Source organism: Xyrauchen texanus, chromosome 39 (genome assembly GCF_025860055.1).
Source record: "Xyrauchen texanus isolate HMW12.3.18 chromosome 39, RBS_HiC_50CHRs, whole genome shotgun sequence".
In the NCBI taxonomy this organism is placed as follows: Eukaryota; Metazoa; Chordata; class Actinopteri; order Cypriniformes; family Catostomidae; genus Xyrauchen; species Xyrauchen texanus.
In genome coordinates, this window is record NC_068314.1 from 13,369,755 (window position 1) to 13,388,895 (window position 19,141).

At 38.7% G+C, this 19,141-nt stretch overlaps 1 protein-coding gene across 2 annotated transcripts; it reads right to left on the minus strand.

The window, feature by feature from the left end:
- Positions 1-212: 212 nt before the first annotated feature.
- Positions 213-19,055, minus strand: isy1 (ISY1 splicing factor homolog). 2 transcript variants are annotated; one of them, XM_052111772.1, is made up of 11 exons: positions 19,002-19,055; positions 17,545-17,567; positions 15,227-15,278; positions 15,060-15,125; positions 13,400-13,442; positions 12,776-12,888; positions 11,896-12,013; positions 9,750-9,872; positions 5,002-5,120; positions 4,816-4,905; positions 213-4,476 (listed from the first exon to the last, which is right to left on the minus strand). In XM_052111772.1, exons 1-11 carry the CDS (start codon positions 19,002-19,004, stop codon positions 4,369-4,371), a joined length of 858 nt encoding a protein of 285 aa, XP_051967732.1. In that variant the 5' UTR covers positions 19,005-19,055; the 3' UTR covers positions 213-4,368. The 2 variants fall into 2 exon arrangements, with proteins under 2 accessions (XP_051967732.1, XP_051967733.1); XM_052111773.1 differs by lacking the exon at positions 19,002-19,055 and adding an exon at positions 18,275-18,303.
- Between the last annotated feature and the right edge of the window lie 86 nt (positions 19,056-19,141).

Sequence of the window (19,141 nt, forward strand, 5' to 3'; positions counted from 1 at the left end):
AGTTGCCACAGAGCAACCTATGAGCTCGCTAGCTAGCCCGCTCAAGGTCTGCAGCTGCCGCACTGCGTTGACAATGGATACAAAAATTAAGGATAATTTTTTGGCTTCAATATCTCAGAAAAGATGAATCTTTCCCGTAGCGTAAGCTAGCTTACGCAATACGAGAGAACCTCTCGTAAGAGAACACATAACACAGATTCACCCACTGTCTCTCAGGCTGTGACACGTTAAAACGTATCTTGCAGCCAGTGCTGCTGTGTGTCCCTCTCCAAGTATTATGTTAATTTTTTCTTGTTCTGTCATGGTTATAGCCTTAACAGATTGTAGGGGCAAGTGCTGTTAGCGAGCACCTATGAAGGCCGGAACGGTACACAAACTCAGGTCGCCAGGTTCGTAGCGCGCTAACTGCTACACTCTCTCTCTCTCACTCTCTCTCCTAATGTTTTAAATTACGAAGAGTTCACAAATCAATATTTGGTGGAATAACACACATTTTTACTGCATCCTTTTTGTTATTTAACAAAAAAAAAATATCAAACATGTTTTTTCTAACACGTTTACTCAAGAGTTTTAATTAAATATGCAAGTATACTTGGAGTAAACATTGTTGTTTTTTTTTTTTACAAGGGAAGGTAAACATAGTATATACAGAGTTTTGTGTACTGCTCATATGAATAAACACTGAAACCCATTCTTCCATTTACATTTCAATGGAAGTGAATGGGACCAATTTTAGAGGGTTTAAAGTCAGAAATTTAAAGCTTTATAAAAGCACTTTAATTTGGTTAAAACACGTGTTTTATTTGAGCTGTAATGTTGTTTAAAGCTGTAATGTAGTTGTTTTTTATTATCATATTATTTTTTTACGGATTTTAACGTTAATGGATTGGCCCAATCCACTTCCATTGTAAGTGCCTTCCTGTAACCCAGATTTGAGCTTTTTTTTAAAGAGAAGGTGGGACTTTTTCTAAATAAATTTTTGTGGTAATCAACATCATGCCACAAATGCCATTCATTGAGCCTGGAATGTTCGTTTACTGCACTACATAATTTTACATGATCAGCATAAGACAGTTATTAAATCCAGAAATAACAACATTGTTTTGGTTTGTAATATCATAACAGATGTGCATTAACATAAGCTGATGTGTGAACTTTAACATCTTTAAGTTACAATAATATAATGTTATCCATGCAGCTAATATGAATCACAGTGGCCTTGTAAAATTAAGCACTTCCAATATTTTCAGCTATTTTGTGCTTGAGCTCCACATTATCACTTCACCAGAAGTTTATAAAATAAAATATTTGAGCATCTTCAACCACATCAAAAACGTCTCTGGTTACATATGTAACCGTGGTTCCCTGAGATTTAGGGAATGAGACATCTAAACTCCTATAGGATCACGGCAATTCAGATGCAACTGAATTGAGCCAATGGCATTCGCGCCCGCTTCAGCCAATGACATTGAGCATGCAGCGCTCAGCTCTCTATATAAGTGGGTGGCAAAACTCCAGTCAGAACTGTGATTACATACGTAAACGGAGACATTCCCTTTTGATTTCGGTCACTTAAATTGCGTTACTGACGCTTATGGGAATGAGTACGTCCATGCCACGTTACTGGACAAAGGACACATAACATAACACATAACACTCAAGAATGAATCTTGTTGTAACGACCCAGAGTGTATAGAAGGGGCAGGACATGAAATTGAGTTGTACAGATACAACACTTAACTTATAGGAAGTGTATAAGAAATCAACCTCACCCTGACAGTTCTGAGGCGGCGAGGTAACAAGCACATCCACATCGCTCAGTCCAGTACAGTCTGAGCTGAGTCTGGACATTGCTAACTTTTTCACTACTGGACTATGCCAAAGGCAGAGTTCCACTAAGGAAAACACAGTGCATAACTATATTTTAACCAGAGAATGAGTGTCTAAGGCATGACCGAGACACAAGTATATTTAAGCATTTGTGTACATATATATTCAAGCGGTATGGACCAAGTGTGGCACCGCTTTACATTCAAATGTCTAAAGCACAGCTGAGACATAAGAGATATTGCATGTAGTGTAATTAGGGAGTATAAACGAAGTATGGCGACGCTTAACATGAAGGGCCGAGTATTGTATTGTTGAATAGAAAACAGTAAGTGGACATAGGAGAGGTCCGGGAGCGAAATGAATTCATTGAGTTCTTGAAGTGGACCACAGAACACAATGAATTAATGCTGCTGCACAGACAATATCTGTGAAGCCACCAAATGCACGTCAAGGTTGAAAAATCATGCAAAAGTGCTGGCGAAGCCCAACCTGCCACCAGGCAGATTTCTTGTATGGACACACCATTTTCCCCATGCACAAGAGGCCTCTCATTGAGTGGACCTTAATGCCAATAGTGCATTGGGTTCCCTGAGATTTGTACGGCAGTGTTATAGCGTCGAAAATCCAATGTGAATATGTGAAAATCGAGTGTATTATCTTGGCCGAGAGCGAAGCACGCATTGTTACAGAGTTCAAACGCAACCACAGGAAGGATATTTCCTGACTGGGAATTAATGAGCACTTCTTTACATTGACCCCTAGGCCAAGTGCTGAACAGCAGGACTGTAAATTGATATGCGAATCTCAAGAAGCGTCCGTGATGAGGAATGATCAGGATATGAAAATAGGCATCTTTCAGATCTATTGAGACAAACCAGTTGTTCTGACAGATGTGTGCTATGATCTGCTTTGTGTCAACATTTTGAACGGGTGCGTTGACAGTGGATGATTAAGAAGCCTTAGGCCAGAATTGGACGCAACAATCTGTCTTTCTTCAGGACAAGAAAATAACGGTGATTGAAGTGCGGCGGCCGTCTCGTAAACTGAAACGTGCAACCGTGCTTTAGAGTTGTTAACACCCAATATGATATGCCGGGAAGGGGTTACCAAGATTTTATTCGCTCGGACAGCGGGGATAGCGAGATCACCAAAGAGCTTAACATAGCGCCCAGATCAAGGGTGGAGCTGACGGTTTGTGGGATGTGAGTGGGTGCGTGAAGAGGAACATAGCTCTTTTTGCGAGTGTGGAGTAGAGTGGTGCCAATTTGGGAGGCACTGTGCTGAAGTGGAGCATGAGCGACTGGGCTGAGCAGTGGTACTGCCTCGTTTAGGTGACTGTTTAGGATGACAAGATTTCCCATGGAGAGCCCAATCACTCCGGCGGTGGCCTTTGTTGTTATTAGCGTCAAATCGGTCTCGATAAGGTCGGGTCAGGTTCGGATCTATTTTTATTCAATTTATTTTTCCTGGTAGACCTGGAGCACTGCCATCGTGTGCAAGGCAGCACCAGCTTGCCCAGCTGTATTATTTGGCACTAGTGTCAAAGTAAGCCGGCATGGCTTAGATGGGAGCATTGGGCAGGATCTCAGGCCAGTTTGAGTCGAGGGACATTAGTGGGCTTCTATCGCCTGTTCAACGGGGGAACGCTAGCCTCCTATTCTTCTCCATAATCACCGCTACCAAACTGCACAAGAGAGGAAGCACCATCAGGTGGGGAAAGACTCTTAGTGAACAGGACGAGGAAATAAGAGCATGGGGGTGTGGGTGCATACGGGACGTGAGCCGGTGGTACAGCCTCACAATCCGTTTGCTCCATACCCTCGCCTTGAACATCGTTGTTCCCCAGGTCCTCGAGGGATAGGGAGGCAACGGAGCGAGAGGGTCAAAGCGCTTCAACAGCGCTATCCAAGCGCGGAGCGGTTTGATGCACATTGCCTCGCAGTGTGGGCATTCAGCCTCGACCAGAGCTGCTTCTGCGTGGGCACGGCACAGACAGAACACAAAGCTCTTGTGGCTGTCAGACATGGGAACAGGTTTTTCACATCTGCACTTACATGATGGCATCTTGAAAAAGACAGTCCAGTCAACGCAAGTGTGGAAATTATTTAACTCTTTTAGATCACCGGAGCACGGCATGGGAGCGGTCGTCTTCAGGAAGGGAAGCACCATCCACTGCAGGAAAGTGAGATTCGATGGTGAAATCCAGAGTGAAGGAGATAAATTCTGACTGATGGCATTATGCCGTCAGCTTATATAGAGAGCTGAGCGCTGCACACTCAATGTCATTGGCTGAGTGGGCGCGAACACCATTGACTCAATTCAGTTCCATCTGAACTGGCGTGATCAAATAGGAGTTCAGAAATCAGAGAGGAGTTTCAAATCAAAGGAGTTTCTCCCATAAGCATCAGCGACAAGATGTAAGTGAACAAATTAACATATTAGCATGTTCGGTGAACCGATCTGAAATTACATAGTTCTGGACTCTCAACTGAAACACAGATATATGACTGCTCAATATATTTCGCACTATTGAGCCCATTATAAACCAAGTAATGTTTTGGCCTCTTCACTTTGCGCCATCAAACTCTCACTGGCGTACTTCTGCAGCAGTTCCATCTTCTTCCGTCTCACCAGGGCTTCTTCAATCTGTGATTGACAAAAGTATGGTTTGATTAAGCAATAATATATCCTGGGTACATTGATGTACACAATAGCTAGGTGATCAGGTGTTTCACATCACAGCTGTTACTATATAATCTATTTTAGCACGGCTTTAGCAATGCTGTATCAAACTATCAGCATCCAGGACCACAATTATCCATTTTAAAAGCTGATTTCTAGGATTGTTTTAACACTTAACTTAAAGTTTGTGATTGAGTTTTAAGTGTGCATCACTCTATTGCATTGTTTAAATTTTCTACGTTCTAATAGTCAAATGGAAATTATTTTGTTTATGATTTGAAATATTACAAGTACTGAACACACCTCTTTCTGTGAGGGGACAGGAACATGAGCAATAAATGTTTGTGCACCATCTTCTCCCTCCATCTTTTCTCTTGTTTCCTCATCAGATTGCTGAATCAAAATATGAGGCAAATGAAACCGATACAAGGGGTACAAACTGAATCACTAAAAATATCTTCAGAGTCAATTAGCAGCATTGATGTTTACCTCATCATCAATGACAGCATAAATATATTCCTCCTCTTCTTCAGTATCTTTCATGCCTCCTCCACCAGCTAATCGAGCCTCTTTCTCTGCTCTCCATTTCTCAACTGCCTCTGCTATTACTGATGGAGCAGGAAATAAAATGTATATTTAGTCATTACATACATCACATTTAAAAATTCACCGGTATAGAATAAACAATAGGCAATTAGACAGTATACAACTTTAAAGGTATAGTCTGGGTTAAGGTCAATCAACAGCATGTGTCATAATTTTGACTAATTTTATTACATTTTATTTTGACTCGTCCCTACTTTTCTTAAAAGAAATAAAAAAGTAAAAAAAAAAAAAAAAAGCAAAAATGTAGTTACAATGACGCATTTCCTATGAAAGGAATTTTTGGAGGGTTTAAAGTTGGGCGGACTGATGGAATATACATTCTACATTCTGTGTTGCAATGAAACAAACAGGCATCCCAAATACTGTATCAGCTACACCAATAAGCCCACGATGGCCGTACATTTCCTTGGCCTTATTTCTCTGAAGTCAGCACACATCAACAAGAAAACATGCACTATGAATTGTCAGATGATGTGCGATCGGGAAAGGGCATATAGTTTGATGGATGACCAAATTTCCCAATTCATCCACACTACACAGTTTCACTTTGCCTGTTGCCAGAGAGCAAAGAGTTGTCAAAATGTATCTCCGGTGTAATTGGGTTGTTTCGGTTCTTTGAGAGTTAACTGCATCTCTAACTAACATAGCAATAATGAAAACACTGTGATTTAGATGATTTTTTTAAAGGTCAAAGTCAATATTATATTGTTTATAATATTAGAATTTTATATGATTAAAATACTGTACATCCACTCAATTGCGATCGAGGTGATACCTTTTAAAAAGGTTTATGTCATAATATTCTAAAACATTGTATTTAATGTGGATTGACAACAGCAGGCATGCTTTGGATAATTTGAGTCACTCTTTGGGATTTAGAAGTCCTCAGGAGCATTTCTAAGTTGTCGGGGGTTTAGGAGCTACTTTTAGCGTTAAAATGCTTCATGACTCTTAGATGAAAGTTTTATGAGTCCTAAAATGACATCACTAGGAGTGACATACCCCTAATTTTTTAAGAGTTTCTCATAAATTTCCACATTATGAGCTACTTTTAGCCTAAAGATTGTTTTGTGAATACGGGCCCAGATTTGTGCTTTTTGTTTTAAAGAAAAGGAAAAGTAAAAATAATTTATTTTCTTTCCATTTTTTATTGTAAATCAAACTGAAAATTAAGTTACATCAAATTACTGGAAAAGTGAAAACTCTTATATGGAACATGTGTACCATTTAAGCCTGCATGTGTTTTTAATAAGCCCACTATGCTTTTAAAAGTGTTAATGCTTTGCATTTTACTACATAAGCACCTCAAATTTTGATTTAGATATTGAGATTTAGACCTCAAACATCATAACCAGTAAATGACATATTTTATATCTGAAAATATATCTATAAATAATTTTCTTTATTCATTTTCTCCCTGCAATGAAAATAGATCATATTAAACTGAATTCATTGTCAACTCTACATAATTAGTGTTCAATGGGTTATTTGCTCAATGGGCATATTAGGAACAATAGGGATCAGTGGAAAATAAACCTCAATAATTTAAAGTAGTGTCAAGTTTAACACAAAAAAAAATTATGAATAAAAAAAAAAAAAACACTATATTTTACAATGTAGAGTATGTTTGTTATTGGTGTTTAAATTAATTTGGCTTTTAAGCTGTGAGCAAATGGGCTCAAGAGATTCACCCACAAAGTTTTCAGTGGCTGCACGAGTTACACGAGAGTAAGTTAATCAATTAGATGTGGAATGTAGGTGTCATGTGACTTAAGCATAGTCACTGGACAGTCAGGTGCATGGTTACGCTTCATATGAGTCGCATCAAACCTCTTGCAGCATGTTCAGCATTCGGTTCAATAGAAACTAATAGGAAACACATGGAAGCAAATACTATCAGCCCACAATGCCACAACTGTACCAAAGAGTGCACATAATGCAGGACATCATCCAGATGATGTGAGGACAGTCAGGAGAAAGAGACAGAGAGAGAGTGTGTGTTAGTCTACAACTCTAAGGCATTGTTTTAAAGGAGTTTAGCTCGTGGTTGCAAGTCTCAGTCAAAGACACGTTGAGCTCAAAACAAATCTGGTCTTTGCTGCTGCTAATGGTCTTAAGCACCAAATAAGTAAAATAACTGAGGCATTTAGGACTACTCTTTTCTTTAATAGATGTACAACTGTATAAGCAAAATTATACAATGAATTCTCATTTACTTTGATTCTCTCCTTTAGTACCCACAAAACCAATGAATGCATACATTTATATGTATATAGCAAGCCTAATATCAATATGTATAAACCCTGGATGTTTTCACTTTTTGGTGTGTCTGTCCTTATGTATACTTGTATTTATCGAAATGTGTACATCAAAATGGGAAGTGAAACAAACACTGACCGGCCTACTTGCTCATGGGTTTCTAAAATGGTAGTACAGCCATACAAAACGTTTCACTGGCTAATCAGATAGCACCAGTGTCAGAAATGAACTTTTACAATAAGGGGCAATATTTGCCCCCTGAATTTGATTTCAAGGGGAATATTATTTGATTTCATCAGGGAAATTCTTTTAATTTTATGTGGGTGTAAGGCTGACATCAAGATGACGTAAAAGTCAAAGAACTCTGTGTGAACCAAGTGATGAAAACTCACACAGAAGAACATTTTCACCTGAGTCAACACATCCTACTGAGCAAGGACAATAAAACAAATCTCACACCTGACCTCTACCTCACCTCAGGCCAATTTAGGCCTATTCTCAAAAACCTCACAAACATCTGCCCCCCCTCTACTCCTCCTTCAGCTCAAAATCACTTCAAACTCACCTAAGATCCACATGCATCAAAATATAATGTCTGATGTATACAAATAATGTGACAAGGCATAATGTTTGGTATCATTTAAAATGTCTCAGTGTGACTGGTATATGGTCTCTTTCCCATGTTGATAAATCTATTGGTAACAAAGTTAAAAGGTCTTTGCCAAATGCTGTATAATTCTGGAGGCCTATATGTTAATGAGGTGTGTCCCCTGGACTTCCAAAACTAACCACTCCCAAAATTCCCTTTGTTCATGGTTAGGGTATTTAAGGAAATGTGACACATTGTTCATGGTTCTCTGAAGTCAGACGATCCGACACGTAAAGTGTGTAATTTTAATAATGGGAATCTGTAAGCCAGATCTCCCACACAGTTTACTGTGTGTAGTTATAAGGTAATTGCAATTTGATTTTCTTATGTTTTGATAAAATTTCTAAATTTGGCTCATTATTGTCTAATTGTCTAATATTTTACCTGGTAAATTGTTAAATTTGAGTTTATTCTGATTTACTCTTACACTATTGTCTTTAGTAGATTACGTTTTTTTGAGTGGAGCATGGGGCACACCGACTGAGACTTTAGAGCTCCCACTAACTAATTGCCATTATTTCTAGTGTACCTAGTGTGTAAAGGCTCGATAGGGAATTTCCGTTTAGTGTCGACCAAGCCTAAATGGGGTGAAGTCTAAACTCTGGTTATTGTAATTTGTTCTAGCTAAGTGTACATAGGAAACTATGGCGCGATCATATAAAACTATTTTAACTTGGGCATGTTGGTATCTTTGTAAATTTAGTGGTCATGACCTCTGGGTAGAAATGTTACTCCAATTAAGTGTTCACTATCTAAGGGGACTAAACTAAATACTTCGCAAGCAGGAACAGCCATCTAATTAGTATTTAGTCAATTACTGTTTTAATGACCAATACTGGAGTATTTGTGACCGTGAGATCTGCATAAACGGCCAGCGCAAGACTCTCCAAGCGACAGGAACCCGAATGAACGAGTACAATATACTCGTTCATATACTTCCCTATTCCTCCTTTACCTTATCCCCTTTCAAAGTGGTGACCCCGAGATGACTATATTTCTTCTGTCAACTCAAGACAGAATCTACTACCTCTTACCCTAAGAATTAAACTCAACATCAACATAATTTTATGCCATCATATTTATGGCTAGGACTACAATAGAATATTAAGAATTACACTGATCAGCCACAACATTAAAACTACCTGCCTAATATTGTGTAGGTCCCCCCACGTGCTGCCAAAACAGCGCAACACTGCATTTCAGAATAGTATAACAACATGCTATTCTTCTCACAACAATTGTACAGAGTTGTTATCCGAGTTACCAAAGTCTTTGTCAGTTCGAACCAGTCTGGCCATTCTCTGTTGACCCCTCTCATCAACAGATGGCAGGTGGTTTTAATGTTGTGGCTAATCGGTGTATATCAGCCCTCCAGACTAAATAAATTACATTGGATCCATTTGCATAAGTTTAGGGCTGGACTATCTGTTTTTTAGTTTTTTGACCAATGGCAGATGGGGGAGTGAATTGGAAACCTGTTTGAAAACAGGCTAATACATGTAAAACCTCCCCTTAATTTTATTAAAAAAATTTACCTGATCTCATCATCATGCAATTAAAAGGTTGAGCAAAATGTGTATATGTAACAACCTTGAGATAGAAAACATTAGCCCAATTACCAGATTTCAATATTGGTGAATAATATAAACAGCAATATTGCCCAAAACCAATATGATCAACTATATATTGTGCAACTATAGTGTTCAGTTGGAATTTTCCCCACCTTGTTTCTCATATTCCTGTTCTAAAGGTACTAAAGCTCCATCATCCTCATCTCTATAGCCGTAATACTCCGCGTCTATGTCTTTCATCAGCTCAGCACGTGTTCTCCTGGGGGTTGGTACGGCTGCAAAGAAAAAAAAAAAATCAAGAGCTGAAATTTAAGTAGATACCAAAAGTATGTGGACACCCCCTTCTAATTAACAAATTTCATTACTCCATTAAATCCAGTAAAGAAAAATGTTTTTTTTTTATGTAATGGCTTGGGCTTTGTGCGCTTCCAAATTTGTGGCAACTGTTTGGGGATAGCCTTTTTCTATTCCAGCATGACAATGCCCCTGTGAACCAAGTGAGGTCCATACAGAAATGGTTTACTGGGTCTGGCGTGGAAGAAATGGACTGGCCTGCACAAAGCCCAGACCCCACTGATCACTTTTGCGGTGAACTGGAACAGCAACTGTAAGTCAGGCCCCATCGACCAACATCAGTTCCTGACCTCACTGATAGCCTTGTGTCTGAATGAGAGCAAATCCCTGCAGCCATGTTACTACATACAGTATAGTGGAAACCCTTCCCAAAAGGAGTGGAAAAAGGGGAAATTGATGCCAAAGGCTTTGAAATCAAATGTTCATCAAGCACATATGGTGTCCACAAACTTGGCCATATAGTGTACTGGGCACACACTCACATTAAAGCTGTGTCCGAAATTGCCCACATCCACTATATAGTGCACTATTTTGGATGTCGGCCATTTTGTAGTAGTGTCCGAATTTGTTCCCTACATCTCATTTCATACATTTGTTCACTAATTTTTACCCACAATGCAAATATTTCACACTGGCTATAGTGTTTTACATTTTGACATATCAAAACTTAATAAAAAAAATTGCATGATACAATATAGCGACCCAAAATCATACAGATAATTTGATATTATTATTTATATAGATAAAATATTTTTTTATTTTGTTATTAAAATACCAAGCGATTTTTCTTCACTAATTCACTGAAGTGATATTACTGATAAATTAGAAGACTGCGCACAGTGGAAATTATTCAAATATTCATTTATCACATGTATGAATTCATCTAATAATGGATGTTGTTATGAATAACTTTAGTACTGTATTCCAGTCATCTCTCTCTACACTCAGAAATGCTGCCGAGTTTGAATTGGAGTGTCAAGATGGTAAAATAATACAAATAAATACAATAACGTACACTTGTACAAATGTTTTTATTCTTGTTGGTAGTGTTTAGCAGTATTAATATTTTAACCATTATGGAAATAACAGGTTAAACATTACAAACAGAATTAAGATTAATTGTATATACCATTTTATAAGAATGAAAAGTTATTATTATTATATAAATTATTGTTATGATTATTATTATCCTACATGTAAGATAAAAGTTCATAACTGACAAAGTTGTTTCTGCGTCATCTCCAGTGCTCTCTCTGACGCTCCGTGTATACATCAGCATCCGAATTCACTCACCCATTTCATTCACTCCTTGCCTAATATAGGGCACTCACAGACATCCACTATAGGAAATAGTGAATGAGTGAACAAGTGAGCCATTTCGGACACAGCTCAAGTCTCAGACTACTCATAGAAAAGATTCTCACACAAATTTCCCACCAGATTCGTTCAAACCTTTGTTTTAATATAGATGAATCCACATTATTCTAAATGAGGTACTACCCAGAGTTAGTGATTTGTGTGTGTGTGTGGTTTGGTTTAAAATTTGATCCTTCCTAAATGTGGAAAAAAATAAATAAACGTGAAATGATTGATGAATTGCAATTTCTGAGTGAAAACGCAAGCTTGCACTAAAAAATGCATGTGTAAGCATCGTTGGTGAATGTGACCTGTTATGCTACAGCCAAACAGGATGGCAAATACTACTTTTATTATACAGCTTCAAATCTAAAATATCAATAAAAAGAAAATCTGAGTTTTGTGGGTAATATGCAGCAAAGAAATTTCCACAAGGTCCATACTGATAAATCAGCAGCATTGCAAAAATGATAATTGAAATAAAAAGATAAAATTAAATATCTTTGCTACAACACATTACAAAATAAACCCAAAAAGTAAAGAATGGCATAGAAACCAGCGATTCAGATATTATTTAACTGAACTTACGCTCTTTTTCAAACAGCTCTCTGACTCCAGGTAAGTCTTTTGCTGCACCAAAATACTTGTATCCTCGATTACCCGGTACCTCTTTACCCTCATGGTCCAGCATCTTTGGCCCCACTCGCTGTTAAAAAATAAATAAATCAAACAATTTTCACAAGTATAAAACATGGCTAAAATATAAAGAGATATAGTATGGAAATAATGTAAAATTCATCGACTGATACACTAAATTACAACAGACTTTAAGAGGAATAGCTAGATTGGGCTTTCTTTCTTGTGTTGTTCAGTGCAAATTGTTTTTTATAATTTTTGTCTTTTGACCAAAAATTATTTTAAAGTTAGTCAATATTTCATCATGTCATATTCATTCATTTTAGACAGTTTGACTGACTATAATGGCATATCATTTTGTTCACCGAAAATAACATTTTATTTGACAAAAGGGTAGGACAATATCGATGTGACCGGGCGGAGGGCAGGACCGGGTCGTGATGCTACACACCTGGCCTCAATCAGGCTAATCAACCCTCAGAGAGGGATAAAGGCCAACTGGAGACTGCAGTGGAACAGAGAGAGAGATTTATGGGCAGCTGTCCGACACCTTTGCGTGTTTGTCTTTTTGTTTATCATTAAAATATTATTTATATCGTCAAGCCAGTTATTGCCGCCTCCTTCCCATTAATCCCTTTACAATCGAATATTCACAAAATAAATTGCATTAAACCCTTATTGAGTGCACCTTTAAAATTTGCTGAGTTTACTTTTAAAGCAACAGAATTAAATACAGGATTTCAGCTGTTTCCAATAACACTTTCATGATTTGTAATGGACACATTTTTTTTATAAAACTTGAAACATTATTACATAGAACTTATTTTCTTACCCTATAGTCAGGCCCTCCAAGTTCCTTAATTCGGACTTCCCAGTGTCCTTTCTCTCGAAGCAGCTTGTTGATTTCATCATTCAAATCGCGGATCTTAAATTCACCTAAACCAGCTGAAGAAAGATATGCAAGAGTTCAAGTGTTTAAATGACTCGTGAGGTCTGTACATCTTAATTCCTTAAAATTAATTCAAGGGGGGCCTGAGTAGTTCAGAGAGTACTGGTGACTCCAGCCAGGTCTCCTAAGCAACCAAATTGGCCCAGTTGCTAGTGAGAGTAGAGTCACAAGTTGTAACCTCCTGGTGGTCGCTATAATGTGTGGTTCTTGCTCTCGGTGGGACACGTGGGGAGTTGTGCGTGGATGCGGCGGAGATTGGCGTGGGCCTCCACACGCACTGCGTCTCCACGGTAAAGCTCTCAACAAGCCATGTGATAAGATGCGAGGATTGACGGTCAAAGACGCGAAGGCAACTGAGATTCGTCCTCCGCCACCCTGATTGAGGCTAGTCACTACGCCACCACAAGGACTTAGAGCGCATTGGGAATTGGGCATTCCAAATTGGGGAGAAAAGGGGAGACATTATTTTTTTTCATTTAAAATCAATATTCTTGACACCGTTCTCACCGTTTTGAATCTGAGCTACCTTCTTTGAAATCTCACTGATGATCTAAAAGAAAAATATTGATTAAACCAAAAATTCAAGCTATATGGCTATTAACATCTACAGCCATGGCCAAAAGTATTGGCAGTGACATATATTTTGATGTTTGCAAAGTTTGCTGCTTCAGTATTTGTAGATTATTTTTATTTCTATGGAATACTGGAAAACATTGATAAGTTTTAAAGACTTTTATTGGCAAAAACATTCAATATATGCAAAGAGCCAATATTTACAGTGTTGACCCTTGTTCTTCATAACCTCTGCAATTCACTCTGGCATGCTGGATATCAGCTCCTGGTCCAAATCCTGACTGATGGCAATCCATTCTTGCCTTATTAGTGCTCAGTGTTGATCACAATTTGTGGGCCTCTGCTTGTCCCTTTTTTGGCCACAGGTTCTCTATGGGATTAAGATCCGAGGAGTTGCCTGGCCACTGATCCAAAATTTCAATGTAATGATCTCCGAGCCACTTCATGATCACTCTTGCCTTGTGCCATGGTGCTCCATCATGCTGGAAAATGCATGAATCATCACCAGATTGCTACTGGGTCATTAAGAGAAGTTGCTCTTGCAGGATGTTTTGATACCATTCTTTATTCATGGCAGTGTTTTTGGGCAGAATTGTGAAAGAGCCCACTCCCTTGGATGAAAAGCAACCCCACACATGGATGGTCTCAGGATGCTTCAATTTTTGGCATGACACAGGACTTATGGTAGCATTCACCTTCTCTAGACAATTGATTTTCCAGATGTCCCAAACAGTCGTAAGGGGGTTTCATCAGAGTAAATAACTTTGCATCAGTCTTCTGCGGTCCAATCCTTGTATTTCCTGCAGAATTTCAGTGTGTCCTTGATGTTTTTCTTGGAGAGAATTGGGTTCTTTGCTGCCCTTCTTGACACCAGGCCATTGTCCAAAACTGTGCGTGCAGATATACTCACGCCCACCTGCTGCCAATATTGTGCAAGCTCTACACTGGTGACGACACGATTCCGTAGCGGAGTCCACAGGAGGAGACGGTCCTGGCGCTTGCTGGACACTCTGGGATGTCCTGAAGCCTTCTTCGCTACAGTTGAACCTCTCACCTTGAAGTTCTTGATGATCCGGTAAATGGTTCTTTCAGGTGCAATATTCTATGCAGCAATTTCCTTGCATGTGAGGCCATTTCGATGCAAAGCGATGATGGCTGCACAGCTTTCTTTGGAGGTAAACAACGCCAACAAGAACACAATGATTGGAAGCACTTCTTCCCTCCTTTTATAGCAATCAGTCTGCTCTTATAATCCAATCAGAATGATAATGATTTCACCTGACTAGTACTCGTTCACACTTTCCCAGGTGCTGCTGATATGATTAGTGAAATTATGTTAACTAGTCATTTTGTGCCATCTGATCACACTGCACAATAATCTAGAAACAATGTGTATTCAAAACCACAACAATTAAAGCAGCAAACTTAGCAAAACACAAAATTTATATTACTGCCAATACTTTTGGCCATGGCTGTATTTAGTACATACTACAGTTCAATCTATAAAAAAGTTAATACAGATGTGCATAGTATCCTGCCAATATATTTTAGAAGAACAACTTCAAAAAGTTCTTAGAATTATCCATTGCCTTACCTGTCTTCTCCACTTCTCAGCTTTGGGTAACTCATTACATTCAGAAGCGAGAAATGGTCTTCTTTCCTGTGAAATTATCATACGACCACATCAACAGATATTGCATTGATATGGACAATTTCAGAGTGTCAGTATTTGCCTTGTACACTGCAATGCATGGACCTCACCTTAACCTTTCCTTCCTCAAGCTGGGCTTGACGAAACCTGGCCAAGGCGGTCCTGCAGAAATAAGAACAATCATTAAAATGTCTGCATATTTCACAAATGGTTTGTAAATCTCATATAAATTAGGGCTGCATAATTAATAGAAAATAAAATAATAAGTCAGTGTTTTTTTTGACAAACACCTCCCTAATCCATTCCCTTACCACAGACCCCCCCAACAGGGGATTGAACCAAAAAAAAAAAAAAAAAACTAAATATTTGTGCTATTTGCTCAATGCAACTTCGATGCATTGCATAATTTTAAAGATTTGTTGATAAATTCATCAGGCTCACGCTTCATGAATGTGAGACCAAACCTTGCATTTTGTGAATTCAAGCAGATGGAGGGCTATATCTGGGGCTTATAAAATGAAAATGCGAAGACAGAAACTAATAAGTTATATTGTCAATATATATTTTACATTTGCCTTTTTTAATTTATTATTATTTATTTTTATAGTTTTAACGGTGATATTTGGACGATGACGAAGCATTCATCGAGTTGTTTGAGTGGGCTGCTGAGGGGTTGGGCTGGCCCCAGACGCATTAGGAGGTCCACTTGCTGACGCTCTTGTTGGTGAGGCCCAGCTCGTGGCTCCACAACTGCCTGTGGTTACCCTGCTGGAGTACCCAGACCTGAAGCAAGCCATTCTACAGCGGGTAGGCCGGAAGCCAGCGTAGCATAGTCAGCGGCAGCCGGGGGGATTGTCCACTTAGTGGTGCTGGAACAGTTCATCAACCAGCTGCCCAAAAGGACTGCGGAGTGGGTCCGGTGCCACTGCCTGACATCGCTGGAGGATACAGCTGGGCTGGCTGAGGACGTCATATTGATGGCATATCTGGGAGACGGCCAAGTTTTTCTCTCTATCTCTCCCTCCCACTGTCTCTTCCCCCTCTCTACCTCATCCTACGGTGTGAAAGTCTGGGCAGGTGTGCTGGCACTGCGGTGAGCCAGGCCACTTCCAGGACCAATGCCTGATGATGGATGTGGGGATGTCGGTCCTGGTCTCCCAAAATGTCACATACCATCCCGACCGAGCAGGGACGTACCAAATACCAGAGTACTCAAGGGGGTAAATACCAAAGCTTGGTGGATTCGGTTTGTAATCAGATCTTGATTCACCAATGCTTGGTTCAAGGTGAGGCTTTGGGTACAGCACGTAGGGTGAAGGTGAGGTGTGTGCATGGGGACATTCACAAATATACTTTAGTGCCCATTACTATTCAATTTCAGGGGCAAAAACATAGAATTAAGGTGGCAATAAATCCTCGCATCACCATCCGCTGATTTTGGGTATGAATTGTCTGGCATTTCAGTTGTTATTTGATATAATACGTGCAGATGGGTCCTGTAACGAAGTGTCTCGGTGTGAGTTTGCGATTCACTGGCTGGGGAAGCGGAGCCATGGCCTTCTATGTCAGCTCTGCGTCAGGATGACGTAAGGGAGGGGGAAGTTTGGCTTCCCCAGCCCTTAGAGGATTCAAATAAACAACATCAAAACAACTTTACTCAAGTGTACAACATGAATACTTCTATACTATGTTTTAAAGCTAAATCTGTTCCGTTTACTTGCATGAACTGCAGAATGTTGATGTGTGAGTAATGCATGCAAGCTGGTTCATCATCAAATTTGGAAAATGTATCTTTTAAGCCCCACTTAGACTGATGTGTGCATGAACATTTGCTCTAGCCACAACCCTTTGTAGGCAGTAGTTCCTTTGATTTCATTTATTTGTTATCTTTTTACATATGTTTTGTATAGGAATGTGTATGTGATGTCTGTGTACATGTTTGTAAACCAGATACAGTAAAAAAAAAAAAAGTGACAAAAGTGTTTGGGAAGTATGGGAAAGAGGCTAAACATAAGTAGTGTTTATCAGAAATGAAATCTAATTCATAATGTACAAAAAAATCGATTTAATGTCATGTGTGAATCCCTAGTTGATGCCTGGCTCAAAATTGACCCACAAACACAATAGATGTAACAATTTTTTTTTTAAATGGTTATATCTCTTAAACAATTTTATTAGAAAATTTGAATAGGAAAAAATACTATGTGTTTTTTGATAGACTTGAGGAAGTCTGGTTCCCATACAAAAACTATGTAATATCTGAAAATTATTATCTACCTCACCTTCATCAAAAATTACCCAAACACAATCGGAGGGTTAATCAAAATTACAATATCAAGGGAAATAATTGACAATTATGATTTTTGTCATAACCGTGCAGGCCTAAAATCAATCAAAAGGAGTTTTAACAATGAAAGATGACACTTACATGGCCTTCTCTGCATTTCGAGCCTAAAAAAAGAATAACAATTTAATAAAAAATAAAACATTTAAAATTGTGAATTTCTGACATATACTCCAAAATAATTTATTACATACACTGGCAGCCAAAAGTTTGGAATAATGGACAGATTTTGTAGTACCAGAAGTAAATTGGAACTTTAATTCACCAAAGTGGCATTCAACTAATCACAATGTATAGTCAGGACATTACTGATGTACAAAAATGCACAATCACTATTTGAAAAGTGTCATTTTTTATCAAATCTAAACAGGCCTCATTTCCAGCAGCCATCACTCCAACACCTTATCCTTGAGTAATCATGCTACATTTATTATTTGGTACTAGAAAATCACTTGCCATTAAATTAAACACATCTGAAAGCTATTTGGTTCATTAAATGAAGCTTAACATTGTCTTTGTGTTTGTTTTTGAGTTACCACAGTATGCAATAGACTGGCATGTATTAAGGTCACTATTAGTATAAAACAGCAAAAAAGAAACCGCTTTCTCTAGAAACTCATCAGTCAATCATTGATTTGAGGAATGAAGGCTATACAATGCTTGAAATTGGCAAAAAACTGAAAGAAAGATTTCATACAAAGCTGTAAACTACATTCTTCAAAGGCAAATGACAACTGGCTCTAACAAAGACAGATGTACAAATAAACAAGAGAATAAGTACATCAGTCTCTAGTTTGAGAAATAGATGCCTCACTTGTCCTCAGCTGACAGCTTCATTCTTCCCGCTCAACACCAGTTTCATGCACAACAGCAAAGAGAAGATTCAGGGGTGCAGGTCTTTTGGGCTGCAAGGTGTAAGGTGCGTGAGAAGTGACCAAAAAGACTACAGGAAGCGTGGGGTGAAATGTCACCTGAGTATCTGGAAATACTGACAGCTAAATTGCCAAGAATCTGCAAAGCTGTCATTGCTGCACGAGGAGGATTTTTTGATGAGAACACTGAAGTTCAGAATTTTTTTTTTTCAAATTGTAATAGTAATTTTTCAAGCTATAAATGTCACTACTATACATTGTGATCAGTCGAATTCTACTTTCGTTAACAAAAGTACACATTTCTTTCCATAAAGAGCAAAATCTTTATAATTCCAAACTTTTGATCGCCAGTGTACATAAATATGCAACTCTGTCAGGTAGTCGCATTGAGCCGCACGAACACTTTAAACTCAACAAGCATGACCATGTTTCGGATCTGCGTAACACTCAGTGCAAGTCTCTGGTAAAAAAAAATCTTGTTTAACTCCTGTTGTGTCAATGATAAAGTTACTATGTTCTAGAGTTGAGATTCTTATTATATACGATGTTTAATTACATTAAGAAAGCGCTGGAATTACTGTACATCAACCCTACTACTAACCCTACTTCACTTCTAAACTCACACGGGTATGATAATTAAAAGCCACCAGTTTATAGAGTATAATATACCATGTTTGTAGTTCAGCTGGCGAATCCTGCGTGAGCACAACCATGAGCGCGCACGACGCATGAATATAACGTGTGAGTACAGGCAACTTCCGGCGCGTCCTACCGGATCCCTGCTGGAACAAACATAACAAGTGTGAACA